This window comes from Astyanax mexicanus, chromosome 23, assembly GCF_023375975.1.
Source record: "Astyanax mexicanus isolate ESR-SI-001 chromosome 23, AstMex3_surface, whole genome shotgun sequence".
In the NCBI taxonomy this organism is placed as follows: Eukaryota; Metazoa; Chordata; class Actinopteri; order Characiformes; family Acestrorhamphidae; genus Astyanax; species Astyanax mexicanus.
In genome coordinates, this window is record NC_064430.1 from 9,392,081 (window position 1) to 9,417,184 (window position 25,104).

Sequence of the window (25,104 nt, forward strand, 5' to 3'; positions counted from 1 at the left end):
CATTGTAGATTCTCACTGAAGGCATCAAAACTATGAATGAACACACGTGGAGTTTTATGTATTTAATAACAAAAAAAAGGTGAAATAACTAAAAAATATTTTTTTATATTATAGTTTCTTCAAAATAGCCACCATTCGCTCTGATTACTGCTTTGCACACTCTTGGCATCATTCTCTCAATTAGTTTCAAGAGGTGGTCACCTGAAATGGTTTTCCAACAGTCTTGAAGGAAGGAGTTCCCAGAGGTGTTTATTAGCACTTGTTGCTCCTTTGCCTTCTTCTGGATTGGGTTCAGGTCCGGTGACTGTGGAGGCCAGGTCATTTTTGTTAAGTACATAAAACTCCACATTTGTTCATTCATAGTTTTAATGCCTTCAGCGTCAGAATCTACAATGTAAATAATCATAAAAATAATAAAGAAAACACATTGAAAAAGAGAGGGTGTGTCCAAACTTTTGGCCTGTACTGTATTTAACAAGGGTGGGGTGCAGCAATGCTGTATTACATAAAGCCACAGTATCAAGCTGCCATAACCGTAGAAGCAAAATGAATAAATTAAAAAAACCAACAGTGTTACAGAACGCTTTAAACAGAACTGCTGATTCAAGCAGCAGCATCTGAAGACTGGAGTATGTGGAGGCCAGGAGGATCCAGCTGAACCCAGATCTGCTAATCTGCAGCCTTTGGAGAAGTGGTGCATATGTTCAGGGTAAAAGCGGCGACTCTGTGACCTCCTAAGGCACATGTTACGATGACTGCGGCAGAATTTGGTCCAGGGTGTGACCCAGTACTTTTTTTACGCAGGGTGCTTAGTCATCCTTCTTGTCAGAGTTGCTCTCTTCCTCGTGGTCGTCGGGGGAATAGGTGCAGCATTTGGAGAAGGAGTCCGACTCCTCCCCCTGGAGGCCCTGGTAGCGCTGGAGCTCGAGGTACGTGGTGAAGAGTTTAGCGTACTCAGGGTGGGTGAGAGCGAAGGTGCGGAACTCGTCTACAGCAACAAAAAAAAAAATCAGGTGAGAACAGATTAGATTATATATAGATATATATATATATATAATTTATCTCTACTCAATACAACAGGGGATCTACAGATATAGGGAAATTAAATGTAAGGCCTTTGTGGAGTCATATTGCATATGAAATTTGGAAATGCTCAAAAATTATACCAAAAATGAACCCAAAATTTTATTTAATGTCATTTTCTGCCATTTTTCAGATCATTGTGAGATGGATTTAAGAATTAATTAGGGCTAAAACAAATTTTGGTACCACTTTAAAATAAGACTACCTTTATAAAGGGTTTATAAATGGTTTACAATTAGTTTATTAATGGTTACTAATTAGGTTATAAATGCCTTAAAAATCATTAATAATCAATTATAACACATATGTAGAAAGAGCAACAATGACTGAATGAAACTGTTGTTTGACAAATAATGAACCCACAGCCATCTATATTGTTGCCCTTTCTATGTATGTGTTATAACTGATTATTAATGATTTTTAAAGCATTTACATCCTAATCCTAGTAGCCATTAATAAACAAATTATAAGTCATTTATAAACCCTTTATAAGGGTAGTATTATTTTAAAGTGGTACCCAATTTTTTTATTCCTCAGATCCTATGACTATTACAATTGACATTATGTATTTTCATTTTATAAAAACATTTTGTTAAATAAAAAAGCAATTGAGACCTGTTGTTCATCAGAACAGAACATTAGGACATGGTGGCACTACAGCCAATGAGGCAACAAGGCTCAGTTTAACTAATTTTATGTAATTTAGAACACTTTTTTAACCTATACAGACCTGAATTATTATTAGTTCCAGTTATAAAAATATATATATGAAGGCTGTTTTCTTTCTGTAATGCACACAACATAATCTAATCTTACTTTCCTAATATTAAATCTATATTAAAATAAATCTTAAATTAAATATTTTTTTTATTTCTAAACATGATAAAAAGTGTTCTAAACCACAAAGAATTAGTAATAATGAGCTTGTATTACTCTGCCTCATTTTTAACCCATTTCTCCACAATTTACACAGCCAATTACCCAACCCACTCATTAGGACTTCACCTAAATCACTAGTGATGCCTGAAAATAAGGAGGGTGAAGACTAGCACATGCCTCCTCCGATACATGTGAAGTCAGACTCCGCCTCTTTTGCTGAGTCTGCTGCTGATGCAGTATTGCCGAGTAGCATCACAGTGCTAACGCTCGGAGGAAAGCACAGCGACTCGGTTCTGATACATCAGCTCACAGACGCAGCCTTGTGCTGATCCACATCACTCTAGGAGTGATGAGGGGAGAGAGCACCATCTACTGTACTGTACCCACCCAGAGAGAACAAGGCCAATTGTGCTCTCTCGGGGCTCCGGCAGCTGAAGGCAAGCTGCATAAACGGGATTCAAACCATTCGCTACTTTGGAGCATTTCTACAGGCCAACTCATACATACCGTATGTAATATGTCCTGATCCATCAGCATCGATATCATTGAAGAGTTTGGAAACGTTGAGGTCACAAACACCTAGAGCAGAGCGCAGCAGGCCAGCAAACTCCTCCAGCGTGATGTTATTGTCCTCATCTATATCAAAGAGCTGAAGCAATGAAGAGATTGTAATTAATTGTAATTAAATAAACTGCTTATATTAATTCAAGGCAATGAGACTGATCTGCATTAAATAAATAATACAATATATATGCTGGCATTCGAGGTGACACTTCATGATCAATTTAGATGCTGCTGTCCCATGACTTCTGCCATTCTTCTGACACTGATTTGTTCATTTCATTTTATGCCCAAAGCACACTTATGATTAACTAAAAAAATTAGTACATGCCCTTTGAATGTTAAGAGCCGCGCAAGGCATGCTTTTTAGATAATTAGAAAGTGGTTCAACAAATGTTTTGGCCAAATGGTGCACAAAAAATATATACCAAATAAAGAAGCAAAAATATATGAAATAATGTCCACAATAACAAAATCTAATGCACAAACATGCCATGGTCTTAGAGCAAGCAAGGTGTCAGCTTTAGGTATATATTGTACCTTAAATGCTGTCTGGATGACCTCCTCTGTGTTAGCTGGTCGACACAACACCGTCACACCAATGACATACTCTCTGAAATCAATGGTACCATCTCCATCCTACAGATACACACAGAAAACACATGTTAACTTAAACAAGAAAGCAAGCTAATCTAAAATTCTGAAATCAACTAAAATATATTTATCCTGCTTTACTCTTGCAGGGAGGGTTCCCTCTACATTTTGGGGCACTGCTGTCCTAAAAATCCTGAAAAAGGTCAGGATTGTGGTTAAGCCCCACCCCACCGGCAATTAGAATTTAGGTAAAACAATTACTGTTTAAATATGTTATTTTATTGTCCATAAAAAAAAGTTAAGATGTGCCTTCGCTAATTATTTTAACTCTCTAATAAATGTTATTTTATTGTCCCTGACTCTTCCCTGCTGATCACGTAATACTATGGCATTCCTGCTCCCCCAGTTAATGATTGTTTGCACCTGGCCAATCCAGTATAAATAGCCCTCAGTTTGCTCTGTTCCCTGCTGAGTATTGAAGCTAGTTCTCTAGCTCTTCTAAAATGTGTTTTCTTTGTTTATTGCCTTTGTTACTGACTTGTTTTTTGTTTCCCTCTCTATTGTTTATTTCTGTTGTTTAACAATTTTTTTTGTATTTTTGACTTTTTTTACCCCTTCTCGTAGTTTACCCCTGTTTTTATATAAATATATTTAATATACTTTTCTTTTACAAGGGACAGAACATAACTAGTGAAGACATTGTTAGAACACTGGGCGTTACGTGTTATGTACACCTAGAACACTGGGTGTTGGTGGTGGGTGCTGGTTCTTCTGCTTTGGTACACACCCTGTCGAACAGTGAGAAAAGCTCCTGAAGAACTGGACTGATTGGCAGCTTGAGGAAAGTCGCAAACTCTTCTATTCTGATTCGGCCTCCTTTACAAGAGCATGCAATGGAAGCAAAATTCTCCAGCTCCTTCTTCACATTGTCCCATTTCAGACTGTGGAAGGAATAGAAACACACAATAGAATTATTTGATAGTGCTGAAAAAAAGCGAATGGTGGGCTTTCTTATGTTTTATTACCCCCCTACTGATAATAATATTTCCCATATTAACTGTACAGGTGAAATCTAATAAATGAACTATTATTTCATATCTTTGTCTTTTAAAGCAATGCAGCAGTTTCTTACTCAAGCTTCCTGCTGAGCTTGGTGAACTCCACTAGCCCCGCCTCCATGGGCAGGGTCAGCTCCCCTGCGGAAATCATCAGACGACAGTCCTCAAACGTGTGGTCTGTAACTGGGATACGCAGTGACCTAGCAACACATTAACACACATGCACACCATGAACTCATTAATACAGTCACGCATGCCGGTCTCCAGTGTAGTCTCATACAAATAAAACTCATTCAGTCTTCCTTACTCAGCCATCACACTCCTCACAGACTGAGCAAACTTATTGGCGTTCTTCTTCTCCTCTTCTGTTGGAACGTGTGGAGGAAGAAACTAAAACACAGACAAAAATGCACACATATCAGTATCACATCACCTATTTTGTACATTAAAAGTAGGTCAATATTTCACAATCCATTAGATAGATAGATAGATAGATAGATAGATAGATAGATAGATAGATAGATAGATAGATAGATAGATAGATAGATAGATAGATAGATAGATAGATAGATAGATAGATAGATAGATAGATAGATAGATAGATAGATAGATAGATAGATAGATAGACACCAGAAGTGGCATAAAGTTATCCAAAAGCAGTGTGTAAGACTGGTGGAGGAGAAGATGCATTATTTTTTTGCATTAATTAAGGACTGAAAGCTCTACATCTTTTTTTCTCATTTCTCATTTTCTAATTGTCAATATTTGGAATTGGGGAGAAATGTTGTCCTTAGTTATGCATCTGAAAATATTTGAATATCATTGAAAAGTTACTTTATTTCAGTAATTCAGTTCCAAATATGAAAATCATACATTATAGAGATGTATTACACACAGAGAGATCTATTCTAATCATTTATTTATTTTATTGTTAATGATTATGGCTTACAGCTAATAAAAAAACCTAAAAATCTGTGTTTTAGATAATTAGAATATTATATAAGACCAATTGATACTTTTGGCAGTGTGGGCAGTGTGCCAAGTACTGCTGAAAAATGAAACCCGCATCTCCATAAAAGTTGTCAGCAGAGGGAAGCATGAAACACTGCAAGGACTTTGGACTTGATAATAAAACACAGTGGATCAATACCAGCAGATGACATGACTCTCCAAACCATCACTGATTGGTGGAAACTTCACACTAGACCTCGAGCAGTTTGGATTGTGTGTCTCTCCACTCTTCCTCCAGACTCTGCTCCCTTGATTTACAAATGAAATGTAAAATGTACTGATGATCAGTGATGGTTTGGAGAGACATGCTGATCATCTGCTGGTGTTGATCCACTGTGTTTTATATCAAGTCTAAAGTCAGTGCAGTTTTGTTTTCCCACAAAATCTTACAGCACTTCGTGCTTCCCTCTGGTGACAACTTTTATGGAGATGCAGATTTCATTTTCCAGCAGGACTTGGCACACTGCCAAAAGCACAAATGTCATTTGTATTTTATTTAAATCACTGTTACTTAAACACTGTTCTCTAGAGAACTTTTTCATTTCATTTTAGATCTCTTAGATGTAAAGCCCCACAGTTTTATTAATTTATTTTCATTTCTATAGCAGCCACATTAAGTTTTGAGATCTAATCAGTACTCAGTACTGTATTAATCCTGTTAAAGGTCATAATTCTATATATTTTTTTTAATGAGGCCACATAATCTCTCTGGTGTAACTGGTACATACTGCTACTGAAGAGTTTAGACACAGCGGTTCAAAAGCAGAAACTAGAAGAGGGAAGTAGACACCGGAGGTGGCTAACCTCAATTTCCACCGTCGTGTAAAGCTGACACAGGGTGAGGAGAAGCAGTCTCCCCCTGCAACCGGAAACAACAGCAGCATTACATCACTTTCTCACAAACTTAAACAGATTACAGCTCATACAGCCCAATAGTACACTAATAAAAAGATCCAGCAACCAGAGGGCTGACCTTTTCTGAACACACAATTTAATCCAGCAGGATAATACTCGTCCACATACTGCTGCAATCTCAACAGCTTGCATTGACAGGGTTCATACACTCTTTTTTTTTATCAATACATTTTTTTATGATTTTTTCATGACTTTTCCATGCCTTTATTTCAAACTTTCAGGACCATACAATTAAAAAAACAACAACAGTGCAGACATTGACAATAAAACCAAAAATCAACTAAAACTATAATCAAAACTGATTATAGTAGGTCTAAAATTAATCTGATTAAAATCTTTACCCCCAATTTTTAATAATAAAATGTGTCTCAGATTGTGTTCTGCTGAATTACTGGGTACCACTTTATAATAAGACTACCTTTATAAACGGTATATAAATGGTTTACAATTAGTTTATTAATGGTTACTAATTAGGTTGTAAATGCCTTAAAAAATCATTAATAATCAGTTATAACACATACATAGAAAGGGCAACAATGACCTGTTGTTTGCCAAGTAGTGAACCCACAGCCATCTATATAGTTGCCCTTTCTACTTATGTGTTATAACTGATTATTAATTATTTTTAAAGCATTTACAGCCTAATTAGTAACCATTAATAAACCAATTGTAAACCATTTATAAACCCTTTATAAAGGTAGTCTTATTATAAAGTGGTACCAATTACTGAGTTAACTATTTTGAGCTATTGATAAACAGAAACACAAAGATTTGTAGAATTTTTTTTTATGACTTTTCCAAAATTTCTGGGTATTTTATTTTTCCAAAACTTTCAAAACTCCACAAATTGCTATTTTCAAGTTCCATTACTTTTTTTAGGTTTTTCATGAACCCTGATTGAAGAAACAGGTGCATGGGATGGATTATCGCAGGTCACCATTAGGAACCTCTACCACTCCCCTTACAAGCTGTTTTGCATTCCATACAATTTACACACTACTTTTGTATGAGTGATTTAAAAATCATTTTAGCCCATATCAGTCTATATTTTTAATAATTAATGATCCCACGTTATATGTTATAATAAGTATCTTTAATAACTATGTAGTTACAAATATTAACAATGCATGTAATAACAATTTAGCTACTGGGGAAATATGCATTTTTTAAGATTGATTACATTTCAGTACAGGTTACATGATTACACATGGATATATGTTCTAATTTATCTTCCTATGATAAAATCAGAATTATCCTATCATATTAACCTATTTAGAAACATGATACACTTATTACATGATTGTTAATGTGTAACTACACGGTTATTAGAGACGCTTAGTTATATAAGTGGGACCTTATTTATCCTTGTTTATTATTCCTGGTCATATTCATCTTCCTTACAAAAAGCACTGTAATCAGACACTTCTGTATAGTAAAAAGTAAAAGCATATAAAATGTTATATCTAGAGAAAATACATATATTCTTGTTTATTGGAAGTCAATCACAGGCAATGTAACTCTCTGTTGTTATGTAGTGATAGCTAAATTAGAGGCAATTTCATGGAATTAAATAGAGCAAGTATGGACACAACAAGCGCAAAAAAAGACTAGACTAGATATGAATCCCACATCATCTCATTTTTCTAATTAAGTACAGGACTAAGCAGGAGAAGAGACATGCCTGGGGCTAGGGCTACCAAAAATACAGCTTAGCAGAACAGAGTTATAGACCTGAAATGGTTCCCAGGTGTAGAGTGGTATTACGGGCAGGACATTGCAGGAAATTAGCCTTATTTATATAACTTTGCATGACATTCATAATAAAAAGTATAAACTAAAAATATAACAGATATTGAAGTAACACCTATTTGGTCCCACCCTGTGGTAAACGGCAAACCTTTTCTCTACTTATTTGTTTTCAGCTGCTTTAAGGCACACCCATTGCTGAGCCACAAAGCCAGCACCCACAACTTACATAACCTCCCTAGGAAAAAATATGAAGACCAGGGCTTTTGATTCGAAGCTACAGCACTTCCCAATACCTTTGGGATAATATACACTGCCTGGCCAAAAAAAAAAAGGTCGGAAAAAGATCTTGAATAATCGGCAATCAAGATTTTAAACGTTTGGTGAAATCAAATCGTAGGGATATGTTTAACAGTGAAAGTAAGAGCATTTCCATAAGCACGATGCAATTTATGACTAAACAGTTGCCTTAAGAAAACAGTGTAGCCTTACTGTTTAGAGTTAGTAATTACTTATTAGTAAGGCTAACCAGCGAAACGGCTTTAATTTGCCTTGACTTGTTTAAGAATCTGAATCACTTACGCTTTGAGGCCTTGCCAGGTCCATGTAACGGTATCCTAAAAAAAACAGAAAATAGAGTTAAGTTGTGAGTGTAAAAGTATGAACCAGTACCACAGAGTGAGTAAATTATTCTCATTATTTTATACAATTAGTTTTATCTTTCTTATACACTGCCTGGCCAATAAAAAAAAAAGTTCACCATCTGGATTTAACTAAGTAAGTGATGTGGGGTTGATGCTGCAGTTGGTTGGCAGGTTTAGGTTCAGCAACAGTATGTGTTGCTGGAAGAATGAGGTCAGCAGACTACCTGAATATACTGAATATAGACCAGGTTATTCCATCAATGGATTTTATATTTCTTCCCTGATGACTTATGGGCATGTTCCAAGATGACAATGCCAGGATTCATGGGGCTGGAATTGTGAAAGAGTTCAGGGTTCAGGGAGCATGAGATCATCATTTACACACATGGATTGAGAGAGTTCACCACAGAGTCCAGACCTCATTGAGAATCTTTGGGATGTGCTGGATGGAGAAGAGAGGCTTTGAGCAGTGGTCAGACTCTACCATCATCAATGCTGCTGCAAGATCTTGGTGAAAAATTAATCCAGCAACACTGGATTGAAATAAATTTTGTGGCATTGCAGAAGCTTATTGAAACAATACCACAGAAAAGGTGTGCCGCAATCAAAGTTAAAGGCGGACCAACTTTTTTTTCTGGCCAGGCAGTGTATAAGACACCTACAAAAAAATAAATAAATGAAATAAAGCAGAAAAATGCAGTTAAAAAAACTGCATGAAATGTAGCTCTAAATTCCACAGATTCTATTTGAGTGTATCAGTGATAAGAACAACACTCTCAGCCTTGAGTGATAATCAGTGAGCCAACTATTTCACAGTGATTCAAAGCATTGGAATGCAGTGAAATGAAGCTACTGAAGTGCAGTTACTGAAGAAGCTTCCTTCAGGACATGCATTTTGTACAGGTAAGAGTGCTGCCTTTCTATCATGACAAAATGAATTAAATACACTATCCTACTATTTACATTATAACATTTAGGTACACTTGTACTGAATACACTAAATGTCCAGGGCTCAAATATGAGTCAAACTGCATCATATGATGCTCACTGCTATCTTACACCCTGCCAACAGTCTACTTCCACACCTTGCACCTGCACCAGTATATTCAGTAAATAAGAATATATCTACGCTTATGGGCGTGGTGGTCTGGAAGTGAGGTGTGCTGTGGTAAATTGCTGGTGTATATTGTATTATATCTTGGCAGCAGGAAAACAGGTGCCCCACTGACTGATTAGAACCTAGACAACAGTCATATGTTTATTGCTATCTTGGCAATGCAGGTGCGCCGCACGCGCTCAACGTGTGTACACCCCTGCTGGTTAGACACTAGAAGTGTGCCATATTGTATCGTACGCAATAATATTGCCAACATTTTTGAATATCGCCGATGTATTATACCCTGAAATATTGTGCCACCCCTAATTATCACATCAGGGTACTACTTATTTGCAAATTTACCATTATATATCTACTAGAGACTAGGGTTGCATCTAATGATAATTTTTTTGGTAGTCACAATTATTTGGGCTACCTCTAACAACGATAGAAACAGCAGAACATGAGGTTTAAATAGCATTTAAATATCTGAATGTTGTTTAAACATGGAAATAACTGATATTTAGTGATTTAATATGTAATCTGTTGTGTTTGGGCAATTTTGGAGACACAAACTAAGTCTCTCATCCCGCTTTTGTCGCCAGCACTTGGTACTGTTACAAATTAACGATAAGTCGACAGTGAAAATTGTAGTCAACAAATTTAAATAATCAACATTGTCGATTTTATCGACTAATCGTTGCAGCCCTACTAGAGACAGATTATATTTGTCCAGTATCATTTATTTTCCTTTAATCCTGGATATATAGAAATTTGGAGTGCATTATTATTAGTATCATGACATTCTGGATCATTGACCTCTGTTACAAATCTGATATCTCAGTTAGGGGTGTGCCATATCATATTGTATGCAATAATAAAATTTAATTTTCAGTTCGTTGCAGTAGTGTATTCTTGAAATATAAACATTTTTTTAATTCAGTGTTTTGTCATATCGCCAAGAGTATCATTATTGTGAAAATACCATGAAATATCACGATACTGTTTCATGGCTATATCAGCCACCCCTATTAGACATACACGTACACACAAACAAACACATTTACAAGCAGCAGTGCACAAACCCACCTTTTACAACAACTATAAGCAGAATACTAAACAAAATAACATTACTGGTTCTGTAACTCATCTGCTTGTGCACCTTCACAGCATTTTTTGTATGATAAGTCGATAAATCAGTTATCACGACAGGCCTATTGCATAGACTGTGTATGAGATATGCAATAAAGATAAATCAATATTTATTATATGTGGTCAGAACCAAAAAACAACATCACTTCATTTCCCAAGTGGTGTTTTTCTATTTCTTGTGTTAGCTGTCAATATTTCAAAGGGCTACATAATAGGTACTGTTTGTTGTGTGTTATCAATACTGATGGTGCAGAACAAAATCTATTTCATCACCAATTGCACCAAGAGGAAATACATCTTAACCACTTAAATTTAAGTAGAGAAATATTTGGGTTTATAATATCAAAAGTGCAATGTATTTGAATGATATGGGCAATGTTGGATTACAAATCATTTGTTTTATTGTAATGTTATAAGAGACATGTATAGAAAATTGACAAATAATTGGGCATTTGTAGGCAATAATGTTACTTCTTTGAGCCTCATGAATAGTAGAACCAATCAGAGTCTCTGTTTAAGCTGGAGATGGGACAACCGAGTCAAATTCAAAGACCAAATTCAAAGACGCATCAAAGAATCAAAGTAGTATCTCCCTTCTTTTGGGGAAAAGTGTATACTAATATGTTCCAAACTATGTGGACCTGCCAGTCATACACTGAAACCTTTAAAAAGGTTTCGCAACTTTCTGCATTTGCTTTTTTAAGTAAATTTAATTTCAGATAAATTTAAGTAACTTCGACTTTATTTTTGCTGAATCAATCCTTTCTTTTAGTAAACTTTACTTAATTTATTTTTGCTTAATCAATCATTTATTTTAGTAACCTTTACTTAATTTCTGAAATTTAAATATTTTTAGTTAAAACACACATATTACACTGTCTCAACACATGGATGGCACGCAATACATTCTTTTTAGTATCCATGTGTTGAGACAGTGAGACTTGGTCTGTTTACAAAATAAATATTTGAGATTATGTAACTATTTGAATGTGTGTTTTAACTAAAAATATTTAAATTTCAGGAATCATAATATATTATGCATCATTATTTATTTGAGTAAAATAAATTAAGTAATTAGGTAATATTGTATGCAGAAATTACGTAAAGTTTACTTAAAGAAAGGATTAATTAATTAAAAATAAACTAAGTAAAGTTTACTAAAAGATAAGGATTGACTGAAGTTCAGTTCACTTGAAACCGAGTTGAAGTTCTGAAATCTGAAATTAAATTTACTTAAAAAAGGAAATGCAGAAAGTTGTGATTTTTTTAAAGTAAATTTTACTCATCATTTTTAGTGTACTAAGGACCTGTTGTTCTCCAGAAACATTATCTAGCATCATTACAGCACTGTTTAAACTGTGCAGGGCTAAAACAAACACTGTCTTCGTTTATGAACATGTTTATTGGGAGACTACTACAGTATAATTTATGTTTAAGCTCAGACAGAGCAGATGTTGCCGTTCAGAAAGTGGTTCCAGCCCCCTTTTGACAATGAAATGTATGTAATGCAGCCCATTACCTAAAATGAATTCAACACCTCTGCATTAGATTGATCTGCAAGGAACCACAAATTGTTGTCCTTTGCCTTCACACCCAAAAAATCATGTTCTTTTTGGTCACATGTACTTTTAAAGAGCGCAACATTAACACTTACCATCTTATTAGGGTACCTCAAAAGCACAGGCTGCACAGCAACTCCTGGCACAAAGGCACCTGCAGAGATAAACAGAGAAAATCTTTATTTCATTTTTTTCTTTCACTCATTCTTTCCAAACAGTCGTCTTTGATCCAGGTTTTAAACACACTCCCAGCCCGTGAACTCACTGTGTAAACGCAATACAATGAGGTCAAAGCACACAAAGGTTAACCCTTCATTCACCCCAGTGCAGTGGCTGGATATCAGTTAGCATTCTTTGTCGCTGTGAATGCCAGTCAGTAGACTCCATTGATCTGCCTGTGGCCTAGATTATGGCATCCTATTTATCGTACTATGCAGCAAGTCTCATTCAGTCAGTTAGTCAATACATACTGATTACTGAGCCGCTTCTGTTGGGCTGATATGGTTTGCGGTCGAGGCCTGAGAAGAAATCAATTCAATATACAGTTGTGGAAAAAAATTAAAGAGAACACTTAACTTTTCTGAATCAGTTTCTCTGATTTTGCTATTTATAGGTGTTTTATTTTATAAACTACAGACAACATTTCTCCCAAATTCCAAATAAAAATATTGTCATTTAGAGCATTTATTTGCAGAAAATGAGAAATGTCTGAAATAACAAAAAGGTGCAGAGCTTTCAGACTAGGGGTTGGCGATATGGCCCTAAAATAATATCACGATATTTCACGGTATTTTCGCGATAACGATACTCTTGGCTGTCACGCAGCCTTGTTCTCCTTCCACACTACCGGACTCCATTTCCCAGAATTCCCCTGGTTATGACATCAATAATAACCTTTCACCTTCACCCAATCGCGTTACGCTCCGACGCTCTGATTCACCTGTATTCTGAATTACTTCCAGTTCATTCTTGTCTAGCTCCTGTATTTAAGGCATCCGTTTGTAAACAAACACCGCGAGGTATTGCCGACTCATGTTGCAAACTAAGCGTTTTCCTGTGTTCTGTTTTTGCTTTCTTGTTATGACCCTGTTTTCGGATTATCGGTTTATGTCTTTTGTTTTGCCCTTATTGGATTGGATGTATGGTTGGACTGTTTCTCGGTTTCGAACTCGGACTGTATTTTTGACTACGTCTTCTGTTATCAGTGAGATCGCTGTTTGCCTGGCTTTCCTGTTAGCAGTATCTGTTAGCTTGCCATATTATTATATTATTATATTATATTATTATGCTTATTAGCTGCTAATAAACCTGTTTGTACTTTTAACTCGGCTCGCGTCACTCCTCTCTACCTGGCGTCACATTGGCGATATGACAAAACACTTAAAAAAAAAAAATAAAAAAAAAAAACGATTTCAAAAATATTCTATACACTGCAAGAAAATATATATATATATATACATTTTATTATTACATACAATATAATACTGCACACCCCTAAGTGAGATATTAAAAAATACAAGAATTTTATCAGATTTGTAACAGAAGTCAATGATCCATAATGTAATGACACTAATAATAATGCACTCCAAATACATCCATATATCCAGAACTGAAATAAAATAAATGATACTGGACAGAAACATTCTGTCTCTAGTAGATGTATAATGGAAAATGGGATGAGTGATATTACATGATATTTTAAGGTATAATATCGTTCACGATATTTAATTTTTTTAATATCGTGAACGGTATTACACCTATTTCAGACCTCAAATAATGCAAAGAAACCAATATTTGGTGGGATAACCCTGGTTTTTAATCACAGTTTTCATGCATCTTGGCATCATGTTCTCCTCCACCAGTCTTACACACTGCTTTTGGATAACTTTATGCCGCCACTCCTGGTGTAAAAATTCAAGCAGTTCAGCTTGGTGGTTTGATGGCTTGTGATCATCCATCTTCCTCTTGATTATATTCTAGAGATTTCTTAATTTGGTAAAATCAAAGAAACTCATCATTTTTAAGTGGTCTCTTATTTTTCTTTTTCCAAAGCTCTATATTGACAACAAATGGTATACAACCCTGAACTGAATAACCTGCAAAAGACTGAAATGGATGAAATCTAAAATATGATCTTTAAAACACTCACAACCACTGTTTCACATTAAGGAAGAACAAAGAAAGGAAGTTACTGAGTATCAGTGTTACATCTATAGATATGAATCTAAAGTTTACTCATGGGTTCCTGTTTTTGCGACCTCTGCAAACAGTATTCCAGCTGGTTTTGTACGCAAACACAAAACAAATGCTTATGGCTTGAAAGCCCCATTCATCCTCTAAGAGCTTATCTCATTATTTTTTTTTTACATTTGCATGAGATGCAAATTGGTTCACTGGTTATTACTGTCATGCCATTCAGGAGACATCAATACCTGCAAAGACACAGTAACATTTTCAAACTATATTGTTGTATGCATTTATTTTTCGCATTATAAGGTGAGTATTATTGGCCTGTAGCCTGCTGCTAACCCTGGCTAGCACTGCTGGAGCAGCATTAGCATTACCCAACTAACTGCACTAAGCGCTAGCTCTTTCGCCGTTCAGAGGTGAGTATCTCTGCCTGTTTACCATGTTAAAACAAGCTACGTGGGATGAACCGCTAGCTAATATCGCCCTGGCTTACCGGAACACTCAGGGTTCCTCAGTGTAGCGCTGTTGGGCAGCGGTTAGCCGCTAACCACAGCTAGCACTAGCCTTAGTGAAAATCTGGACATCTAAGCTTACAGTAAATAAACGGAAGCACTTTACTCACCGAAATAAACAGTTTTTAGGAGAGAAATTTGTGTAGATTAACATCAAGAGCTTGTTTCACTTTAAAATAAAATGTTTTTTTTTTTAAGAAATACAGTTCTGTTTACTTAGCTTAGTTTAGCTTAGCTTTACAGGTGATTTACTGCTGAATTAGGAGGAGGAAAACATGGCGACACCCCTGTTCCTTACTAGTGTCGCATAACGCACCTAATAATCCTGTGCGCCTTATGAATGAAAATATACCAGGAAATAGACGTTCATTGACATTGCACCTCATAATCGGGTGTGCCTTATAGTATGTAAAAAAAAAAAGGCACGTGAAATTATGTTTAATATTCCATTCACGTAAAAGGGTGTAGAGATGATCTAGATTGGATGCTGCAATTTGCTTCCCAAAAGACATAGGAACTATAATTATTATATTTTGCCAATTCCTATTTTACTGTTATGGTGTTGCCTCTTGCTCTCGATACAGCTAGTATCACTTTAAGTTAAATATTTAGGTAGATAAATACTTATTTATTGAATGTTTCAGTGGTTCATTTAGTGTTGTGTTTAAACCCACCAGACAGCAGTGGTCATTAGATTCCACTATTTCATGGTTGGTGTGGTGCAGTGGATAACACCACCGCCTGCCAGTGAGCTTCCATATGGGAGACTAATGGATACATTATACAACACTACATTCTTCTTACTGTTACTGAGGGGCCACTGATCAGAACATTGGTGTGTTTTCTCTTTAGGTGATTGTGCTTCGCTCAAGAGCTGCTGTGGTATACCACTGAAACTCTGCCCAGTTTCCATGGTAACCTGAAGTACTTTCATACATGCGACACCTCGGGTCTTTTAGAAAGGTCTTCTGCAACTTCAGTTGAGTCTGAGGTAACTTTTGCTCTTCCTTTCTTTGGATGGTCCTGATGAGTGCCAGTTTCATCCTTTTCACTGTATACCAACTCTACCTCTTCACAACTTTACAATGATGATCTCAAACACGTTAAGAGTGTTTAATACCATCAGTGCAACACCTTGAGTCTTATAGAAACGTCTTCGGCAACTCTGAGTCATCGACTTTGCTGCAGCTGCTGTGGTTTCTTTGTAATCTGTGGCTGACTTCAGGCATGCAGTAATGACACATAAGTATATAACGTATATTCATTTGTCATTTAAATGGAGTAAATTAAAGTAGCAGTGAATATTCTTTTGCTTCTAAACTGAAAGCAGAAGCATTTCTGAGTGAAAAAGGCACAAAATATTGTGTTTAATGGTAACAGTGTGCAGGAACGACCATCCCTGCTAAGCCTAAAACTGTATAATCATTCTAAAAACTGGGGTGTCGAGTTGCTTTCCACGAGAGTTCTTCTTCTTCTTTACCTACTTATGTCACACGTACAGCCTCTAAAAGAGGATCCGGCTCGGTTTTACTGAACGTGAGCGGTTGGTGTAGCAATGGAGACTTCAGAAGTGGAGACTCAGAGCTCAGCAGCTCATTCACTCATAGTAAAACTAAAGAAACGAAGGAGTGAAGTTTCTGACTGAGCACTCTCTCTCTTTTTCTCTCCGACTGAACATAACCTGGAATCGGATTCATCCACTCTGAAAGGAGACTGCATCACACCCGCCCAGTTTAAAATGATTCTTCCACATGCTCGGTGCAATTACCGATTTTCACAAGGGAGGGAGAAAAAAAAAATCCCCCAGATCCCAAAATTTACGGACAAAAATGTTCAATAAACAACAAAAGTTAATTTTTAAACATAATAAAAAACTGTGGCTATTTGTGGCCTTTTTTAAAAAGATTTACATTTTTTGATTTTTATACAAATCTGTGAGATAACTCACAATTCTATAGCAAAAAATCATTGACTAATACATATCTGCATTATAAGATCAGACTCAGGTAAAAGTGTGTTTTTACCTTGTTTGAAAGTAATGAGACACGATCTGTTTGTGCATGTTCCCTCAGGAAAAATCAATACCTGAAAACAAACCAACAAACAAATAATTATCATAAAATTAATGAATAAACAGTCATGGCATAACAGAAAGAATAAAATACCAACAGATTATTTCTTTGTATGTACAGCGCCAGTCAAAAGTTTGGACACACCTTTAGTGCTGAAGTTATTCAGACTATGAAGGAACACAGAAGGAATCATGTAGAAACTTGTTAAAAATGTTAAACGAACTAAAATACTCTGTGAGGCATTTAGGTGCTCTTATCTGGGGAGCTGTTAACTTCTTAACTTTCTGAGTCTGGTAACTCTGATAAACTCTTTCTCTTCCTTTCTTGGGACGATCCTGATGAGTGCCAGTTTCATCATAACGTTTTTGGTGGTCTTTGCGACCCACTGCACTGGATTAGAACTTTACTCAAACAGAGCTATTCACTGTATACCTGTAACTCTACCTCTTCACAACTTTACAACTGATGCTCTCAAACACATTAAGAGACAAGAACTTCTTAAAGTAATTAACTCTTGACGAGTTTAGCACAGCTGTTAACTGAATGCCTGAATTCCAGGTGCTTCAGAAAATCCAGCCAAGATGTGCAAAACTGTTCTTGGTTTGTTTAACCTTTTTTTTATTTACTAAATAATTCCAGATGTTTTATTCATGAGTTTAGTATTAATTTAGTATTAATCTAAAGGTAACCCTTGGTTAGTTCCTTCTCAGAGGTTTCATCTGCTTGTAATATCGGCAGGTAATATCAAAGCTGTCCAAAAAAAAGAAAAACAAGTTTCTTTAAAACAGTAAATTTACAGGAGAGAGAAAAAAAACTTTCTAAATTTCAATGAAAGTCAATGTTAAAAGAGTTTATTTCAGGTCATTTTGAAGTATTTCTATAGGTCCCATCATCAAGAAATTTTGGCACTGTGTGAGCAACAGTTAGTGGGTTGAAATTGTGTTGAATAGTAAACTAAACATTGTCAAAAATGGAGATACTATTTTTTCATTGGACAGCAACGAAAAGATTTTGACGTCTTTTTTTCAATTACTACAGGAAGGGAAGGTCTCCACAGTCACTTCCTGCTTTTGAAACATGTAGACTCCAACTGGAAACCCCCTTATCAAGACATGCTCGATTACATCATATCATAGGTCAAGCAGTGCGATTGTGTGAGTGTGTGCATGCTGACACTAGAAATCTGAGGACCTTGCTGCATCACTAGACAGCCGGAGAGAGTTCTATCTATCCAATCAGCATGGCCAGAGCATGTGCTGTTTCAGACTCTGGCTGCTGAGTAAGCTTTAAAAAATGACCATGGAATTCTCATGGCAAAGTGACGAGTCATGAGAGAGTTCGAGAGAGGCATGATAGTGGCTGCCAGTGGCAGATGGATGTGACTTTTAGTCCAAAGTCTACTAAAATACATCAAAGAAGGCATTACTACCATTGTCGTGGTTTGTGTGGTGGTGCAGTGGATAACACCACCTGCCGCCTGCCAGTGAGCTACAATGTTTGAGGCTGGGGTTCAATTCCTGCTCTGGGTGACTGAATGCTCTGCTGTGCTATACCAATAAGATTTCTTGGGCAAGACTCCCAATATTACCATATTGGTCCACCTCTATATTAGAAATAACCTTGTAAGTGGACAGCACAGTGAGTGGCAGTGATCGTGACCAGAGGTATCTGGCTAGAATTGTCCATGCCAATAAACAAGCAACTCTGGCAAAAATCCAAATCTACATTCAATGGACAAGACTATGAGAGATAGAAAAAACTGCATGTCTTTTGCATGTCAGTGTATAATTAGTTAATGCTTACTTTCAGACTCTGTTAGTTTTTTACTTATTTTATTAAATTGTCACTCTATTGATATCACTATTTTAGTATTTCAGTTTAATTATTTATCATTGATTTGCACAAGGCCTTAAAACTTTGCAGTCACTGTTTTAAAACAAATTTAGCAATTATTTTGAGCTAAATGTGAAGCATATTGCTGCTATATCATGTTTCATTGCTAAATGTATTAATATTACACATTAATTGTAATAAAAATTAAATTTTAACACAATACATTTAGCTAAAAATGCTAAACCAGGGTGAACTAGAATTGAATTCCCTTTGGAACCAATCTCTATAGATAATAGGGGTGTTTCCATATCATATCGTATGTAATAATATTCCAATATTCCAACATTGTGACACAATTAAAAAAAAAATCCATATTGTGATATTCTTGAAAGCAGTCTATTTTGTTTTGGTTTTGCTATTTACTGTATACTTTTACTTTTTTATTTGTTCTTAAGTTTTTTATGCATGCACTAAATACAATATGCTGCATTTTATTTTTGTGGTAGACTTCTTTTGTTACATCACTTTATTTATTTTATTTTTATTTTTTTGTTACACTATTAGTATTTCATTCAAAATCATAGTCTTTGTAAGTTATTATTTGCAAAATAGAAATACATTTAAAGATTTTTGTTTCTACTAAATGTATGACATTCTTATATACATATTAAATAGGCAAATATTTATTTTATTGCAGCCATATATTTTTTAAAAACTATTTTTCATATTTTGTCAGATCGTCTTTTTGTCAATTTAAAAATACCTTTAAATATTGTGATATTACTATACGTCCATATTGCCCATCCCTAACAGTTATAGCCATGCAGACATTTTAATGCACAATAAATGCATTATGCAAGACAATATGCAAAACAGTAAACTGCCCTGACCTGTGGCCAGCGGCCTCCGGATTTGGCCCGGTTGCTGATTTCCAGGATTGTATTTTTGCGTGAATCCGGATCTTTACGTGAGACGAGCACAGGCTGCGTGCACCGCAGAAACCCTGAAGAACACACAAATAACACAAATTGTGTTTTCATTACACTGTAATACAGTTATTAACTCAGTTACTATAAAAGTTCTGTATTGTTCCTATTTTTCTTTATCAGTACAGTTAAATACACCATACTGATGCTTCCATGGTTTCCAAGTTGTCCAATAAACATGCGGTATCTAATAAAAACTCGCCCCATATAAAGCTCTTAATGCGCTAGGGTTACGCTGAACTGAAGCTGAACTTACGACCAAATATGGGCGTGGCCAAAGTCTCGGAGCGGGACACGGTGGAGGGCAGGCCGGCTACAACACAGACAATGGCGTCAAAGAAAGTGGAGTGAGGAGCCACGGCCAGGATGGGAGCCTCGGCACTGCTCGCCTGCCTTCCCTTAATCACCACACGAAAACCCAACCCGAAAAAATACAGCCGGCCTAAGAACACCATCACCGTCCGACACAAGAACCTGCAAAAATAAACAGAGGCATTTTTTTACATGACTATTTTTACATTTTGTAGTGTTGTGATCATTATACACTGCAAAGAATATATTGGCAAAAACTACACAAAATACAAAAAAAAACCCTCAAAAAAGTCATATATGCATATAATAAGCAAAAAATGGGCTATGGGGATAAGCAGTTTTTTCTTAATAAGTCTTCCATTTGGGATTTAGTCAATGTGCACAAATACATAGCTACTGCACACATAATGCATTATATAGCTAATATAATAAAATATATAATATACATTACATAATTATATAACTATCCATTCCTTTGAGAGAAGTACCAGTTTCATGTTTAATTAGCAAGCCTTGTTTACTAGTTTTGTTCCTCATTTTGTTGGATTTTCTGCAGATCTGACTGTTTCAATTTCAGTTTTTCAGTTTGGCTGCATTTAAAACTGTATGTTTTCTGTGTTTCGTCAGTATGTACTGCATATACATCTGCTGTAGTTTAATCTGTTAAATATAAAAATGAAAAATGTATTTAACATGCAAAGAGTAGTGCTGTAAATACACATTTTGAATAAACTAATACTGGTATTAAGGATGCAAGACAATATCAATATTGTATATCTTTAGTTTGCATATAAAGATTGATGTCAGGGTTTTATTTTGTGTTGTGTTTAAACTCCGCCCACTAGATAGATCTCACTGTTATGGTTGAGTAAATGTAAACTTTTCTATTATTAAGATTGTATAAATATGATTCTGTGTATTTTATACTGTGGCAGCTTTCCTAAAATTGTACTTAAATAATCCCAATATATAAATCACCTTGCTTACAGTATTAAGAATATATCTACTGTATTGTGATACATATTGTATTGCAAAAGTCTTGCAAATACTCAGCCCTAATTTGTATTAGCCAGTTGTTGATATTGCTGCATTAAGTATCTAAAATGACGCAGTTAATGAGATTCTGTGAATGATTGTGGATCTTTTTGGCAGTAAATAAATTATGGGCTTGTATCAGTGTGTGTGTGTGTGTGTGTACCTCCTCCAGACGGTCATAGGCTTCACTTCTCCTTTCAGAGGATGCTTGAAGGTTATTAAAGCAGCAACAGGCCATGTTACCATCAGGACCAGGATCAGGAAGATGGAGCGTAGCGGCACAAGGACGATTCCTTTGAGGAAACACTGTGTACAAGAACACACATGAAGAATTGAGCAGAAAAACAGTGTAATGGTTCATAATTACAGCTATTATTCACTTAAAAAATCAACCCGATTTAGGTCCTTCCTACAGCAGTAGCACTGGGTTGCTAGTAAAAATCAAAGTAGTACAACTCAAAAATGACAAATATTTATTCATATTTTGACTTTTCAGTTTTCAGAGTGTATCCTATGGGTGGCCATGTTTTGGTCAATAGGGCCAAAACTTATTTTTGAATGTATAGACTTTAAATATATATTCAAACCCAAGATATCTTTTCAAAAATAGTTAGACTAGAGTGTTCATGAGTTGAAAGCATAAGTTCATTGAGTTCATTACATGGAATTATCACTTTGACAAAATACATGGAGAAACAGCATCAGGCGGAGTTATTTTTCTTGATAATCACACCTCTAGGATACATGTAGATACTAAAAACCTGAAACTGAAGCAACCTATACCTTTCAGTATTTTAATCAGAACACACAAAGAAAACTATATACAAAAATGTCAACTTTTTAGTCTGAATACATAAAAAGTTTTAGTGCAAAATAACTACTTAGTAAAATAAAAACTATATAAAGTAGTGCGCAGCATACCTAGCTTTAGTTTGAGTAAAGCAGGTAGTTTCACACTTTTTCTGTGGACACTTTTGAGTCATTTACTGATATTATTTGGTTTGAAACATCATATAAATATGTTTGAAGCACTAAAGGTAAATAATAATATTGGTTGGGGAAGGAGATCTCACTTTTTTAGGTGTTTTTCTCAATGGGTTTCTTGTAGATTTAGCTTTACCGCACTGGGATGTGATCACTAGTTTTCGAAAGAGTAAGTTCTGTCTTTTCTAACAATATATGGATTATGTTCATGTGTGAAGGGATTCCTGAGTAATTAGGCTGAGAACACAAAGTGTGATTTTGGATGGAAAATCCGTCTGTAGGGTTCTAAGGGTTAAAGTAACTGTCTCTAATGTCCAGGGAAGGCTTCAGGGTCAGTGTGTTGGATGATCACCACCCCAACTTATCGACATCTCCCCAATTGCAAATCCCAATGAATGGAGTTCCATCACTCCAGAGAACCATTGGAGTTCCACTGTTCCACAGCTTAATGCTGAGAGGCTTTATCACTCTACCACTCTATTCTATGCCTGGCATTAGGTCTGGTGCCAATAAATTCAGGTTTTATGACAATACTTTACACTCTTCACATGCACTAGAGATGATGTGTATGTGTGCGTTTGTGTCAGCAAGGTTGTAAAAACTTTTCAATATTTGGACATAGAATAACGTAAGAACAGAGGTCCAAGAGACAGGTTTCTTGCCCTTTGTGATTGGGTAAGATGACCCTCGCTCTCCCCCTATGACTCTATGGAGTAATGTTGAGTAATGCTGAGTAATAACAATACTGACAGTAAGCGTTTTCTACAGCCGTCCAGTGATACTGCATCAGCAACAGCACACAGGAAATTTGGCAGTGTTAAATCAACACAGTGTTAAATTAAAACTGAGAGCGTAAAGTTTAACACTAATAAGTGTTAATTTAACACTAACAGTGTTGATTTAACACTGCCAAATTTCCTGTGCAGTTCCAAAGACGTGGTTTGTTTCTTTCACAGGTTTTAGAGGAACAATATTCTGGTCTTCACACAACTGGTAGCAGTTGGTAGAGTGATGGGAGAGACACAGCTAGTGACCGTTAACACTAAATTCAGGTGAAATAAACTTCATGTAAAATTAGGTATGTGCCAATCTGATCCTGGCCACAATCTGGAACTCCTTTTAGGGGTGCTTGGACTCCTTTATAGGCCGCAGAAACTCCTTTTATGGCTGCAGAAACTACTTTTAGGGAAGCTGGGACTCCTTTCAGGGGTGCCAGGATTCGTGTTAGGATTGCTAGAACTCCTTTAGAGGTGCTGTGATTCCTTTTAGGGTTGCTAGAACTCCTTTTAGAGGTGCTGGAACTTCTTTTGGGGTAATAAGACTCCTTTTATGGGTGCTTGGACTCCTTTTAGGGTTACTGGGACTACTTTTGGGGTACTTTGATTCCTTTTTGGGCTTCTGGGACTCCTTTTGACATGCTGCAACTCCTTTTGTGGTGCTGTCACTCCTTTTGCGGGTGCTAGGACTCCTTTTATGGTTCCTGGAACTACTTTTAGGGGTGCTCTGACTCCATTTAAGAGTACTGGGACTTCTTTTATGGGTGCTGGAATTCATTTCAGGGGTGCTGGAACTCATTTTAGGGTTGCTGGGACTCATTTTAGATTGCCAGGACTGCTTTTCGGATCGCTAACACTCTTTTTAGGAATGCTGGGACTAGTTTAAGCAGAGCATGAGCCCCCTACACAGGGCTAGTGTGTGTATGTGTGTGTTTAAATGTTTTATCTGGGGCTGGATGCTCTTTAGGAGAGCGCACTCCCTACTAGTGGCTTTATCGGATCAGATTAACTGCGACCAGTCAGCGGACGGGTTTTCAAAAGCTCAGCAGCCCGTTTATTACTAACCTACCCAACAGAACACTGCATAATCTAATTTATCAGACCGGCTGTAGGGGTGTAGCTGGTTATATATCTGCAGGAAAAGGTAGATATCAGTACTCACTTTGATTTTCTCTCTTCTGGTGAGCTTCACGTCCTGCACGAAGGGGTTGAGCACAGCGGGGAGGAGCAGGGACTGCTGCCGGGGCACAGTGAACACTCTCTGGGGAGGCATGGCATCTAACACCGCTCAGTCAGCGCGAGCCGCCGCTCCTCTACAGCTGCAGCTCCGACTGGGGAACTTCCTCGATGCGCATTCTGGCCGGTTGCGCAATGTGGGCCAGGCCAGGCTCTACCTTCAGAGAGAGAGAGAGAGAGAGAGAGGTGTGAGCTGTGTATCAGCTACTCTTCCTCACCGCTCCACCTCCTCTCTCCTCTGCTGAAGCCTAAAACCCGGAGATAATCCGCCTCTGAGCTGCAGTAACGCGGCCAGGCGGCTGGTGTCCTCGTGATTCCCAGCCTCCACCTGGAAACACTGTATCTCTACGGAGCTCTATGCATATTTACAAGCTACTGATTTAATTATATAGTATAAAAAACTGCTGTTTTATGTATAAATCAATTATTTATTTTGATTAATTTCTTTAAAACTGAAATATGATGCTGCTCATTATATCTGTACTGTAATTTGCTGAGATAAGGCTTTTCTATAGAGTGAATGACGAAGCATTAAATGCTGTTATAAACATCCACCACTAGATGACGCTGTTTGTTAAATTTTCTTATATATTATTAAATAATAAAAAAAAAAGATTATTCACAGCATTTCACAATTAATCACACTTTTTTCCTTGAGATTACATTTATTTAAATATAAATAAATGAATGAATGAATCCGTTTTACGTTTGTAAAATGTAATTACTGTTATATTAGTGGTATCAATTACTTTAAATAATAATAATAATAATAATAATAATAATAATAATAATAATAATAATAATAATAATAGTAGTAGTACAAACGTTATTAATATAGAACCTTTCATTTAGTATTATCCAGTGCTATTA

At 36.3% G+C, this 25,104-nt stretch overlaps 1 protein-coding gene across 1 annotated transcript; it reads right to left on the reverse strand.

The window, feature by feature from the left end:
• Nucleotides 1–348: 348 nt before the first annotated feature.
• Nucleotides 349–24,487, reverse strand: lpcat2 (lysophosphatidylcholine acyltransferase 2). The gene is made up of 14 exons (XM_049471198.1): nucleotides 24,161–24,487; nucleotides 21,402–21,544; nucleotides 20,148–20,365; nucleotides 19,796–19,908; nucleotides 17,025–17,085; nucleotides 12,394–12,452; nucleotides 8,430–8,464; nucleotides 5,991–6,045; nucleotides 4,483–4,565; nucleotides 4,250–4,375; nucleotides 3,905–4,058; nucleotides 3,064–3,162; nucleotides 2,470–2,611; nucleotides 349–988 (listed from the first exon to the last, which is right to left on the reverse strand). The coding sequence occupies exons 1-14, from the start codon at nucleotides 24,269–24,271 to the stop codon at nucleotides 810–812; spliced, it is 1,578 nt and encodes a 525-aa protein (XP_049327155.1). The 5' UTR covers nucleotides 24,272–24,487; the 3' UTR covers nucleotides 349–809.
• Nucleotides 24,488–25,104: the final 617 nt, after the last annotated feature.

What these genes read in the sequence shown, in the direction of transcription:
- lpcat2 (XM_049471198.1), bottom strand. Translation starts at nt 24,271, where the DNA reads ATGCCTCCCCAGAGAGTGTTCACTGTGCCCCGGCAGCAGTCCCTGCTC. An exon ending in CCTATGACCGTCTGGAGGAG is followed by an intron (nt 20,366 to 21,401) that starts GTACACACACAC and finishes TTATTTTTGCAG; the next exon opens with GTTCTTGTGTCGGACGGTGA. An exon ending in TGAGGTACCCTAATAAGATG is followed by an intron (nt 8,465 to 12,393) that starts GTAAGTGTTAAT and finishes TGTTTTTTTTAG; the next exon opens with GATACCGTTACATGGACCTG.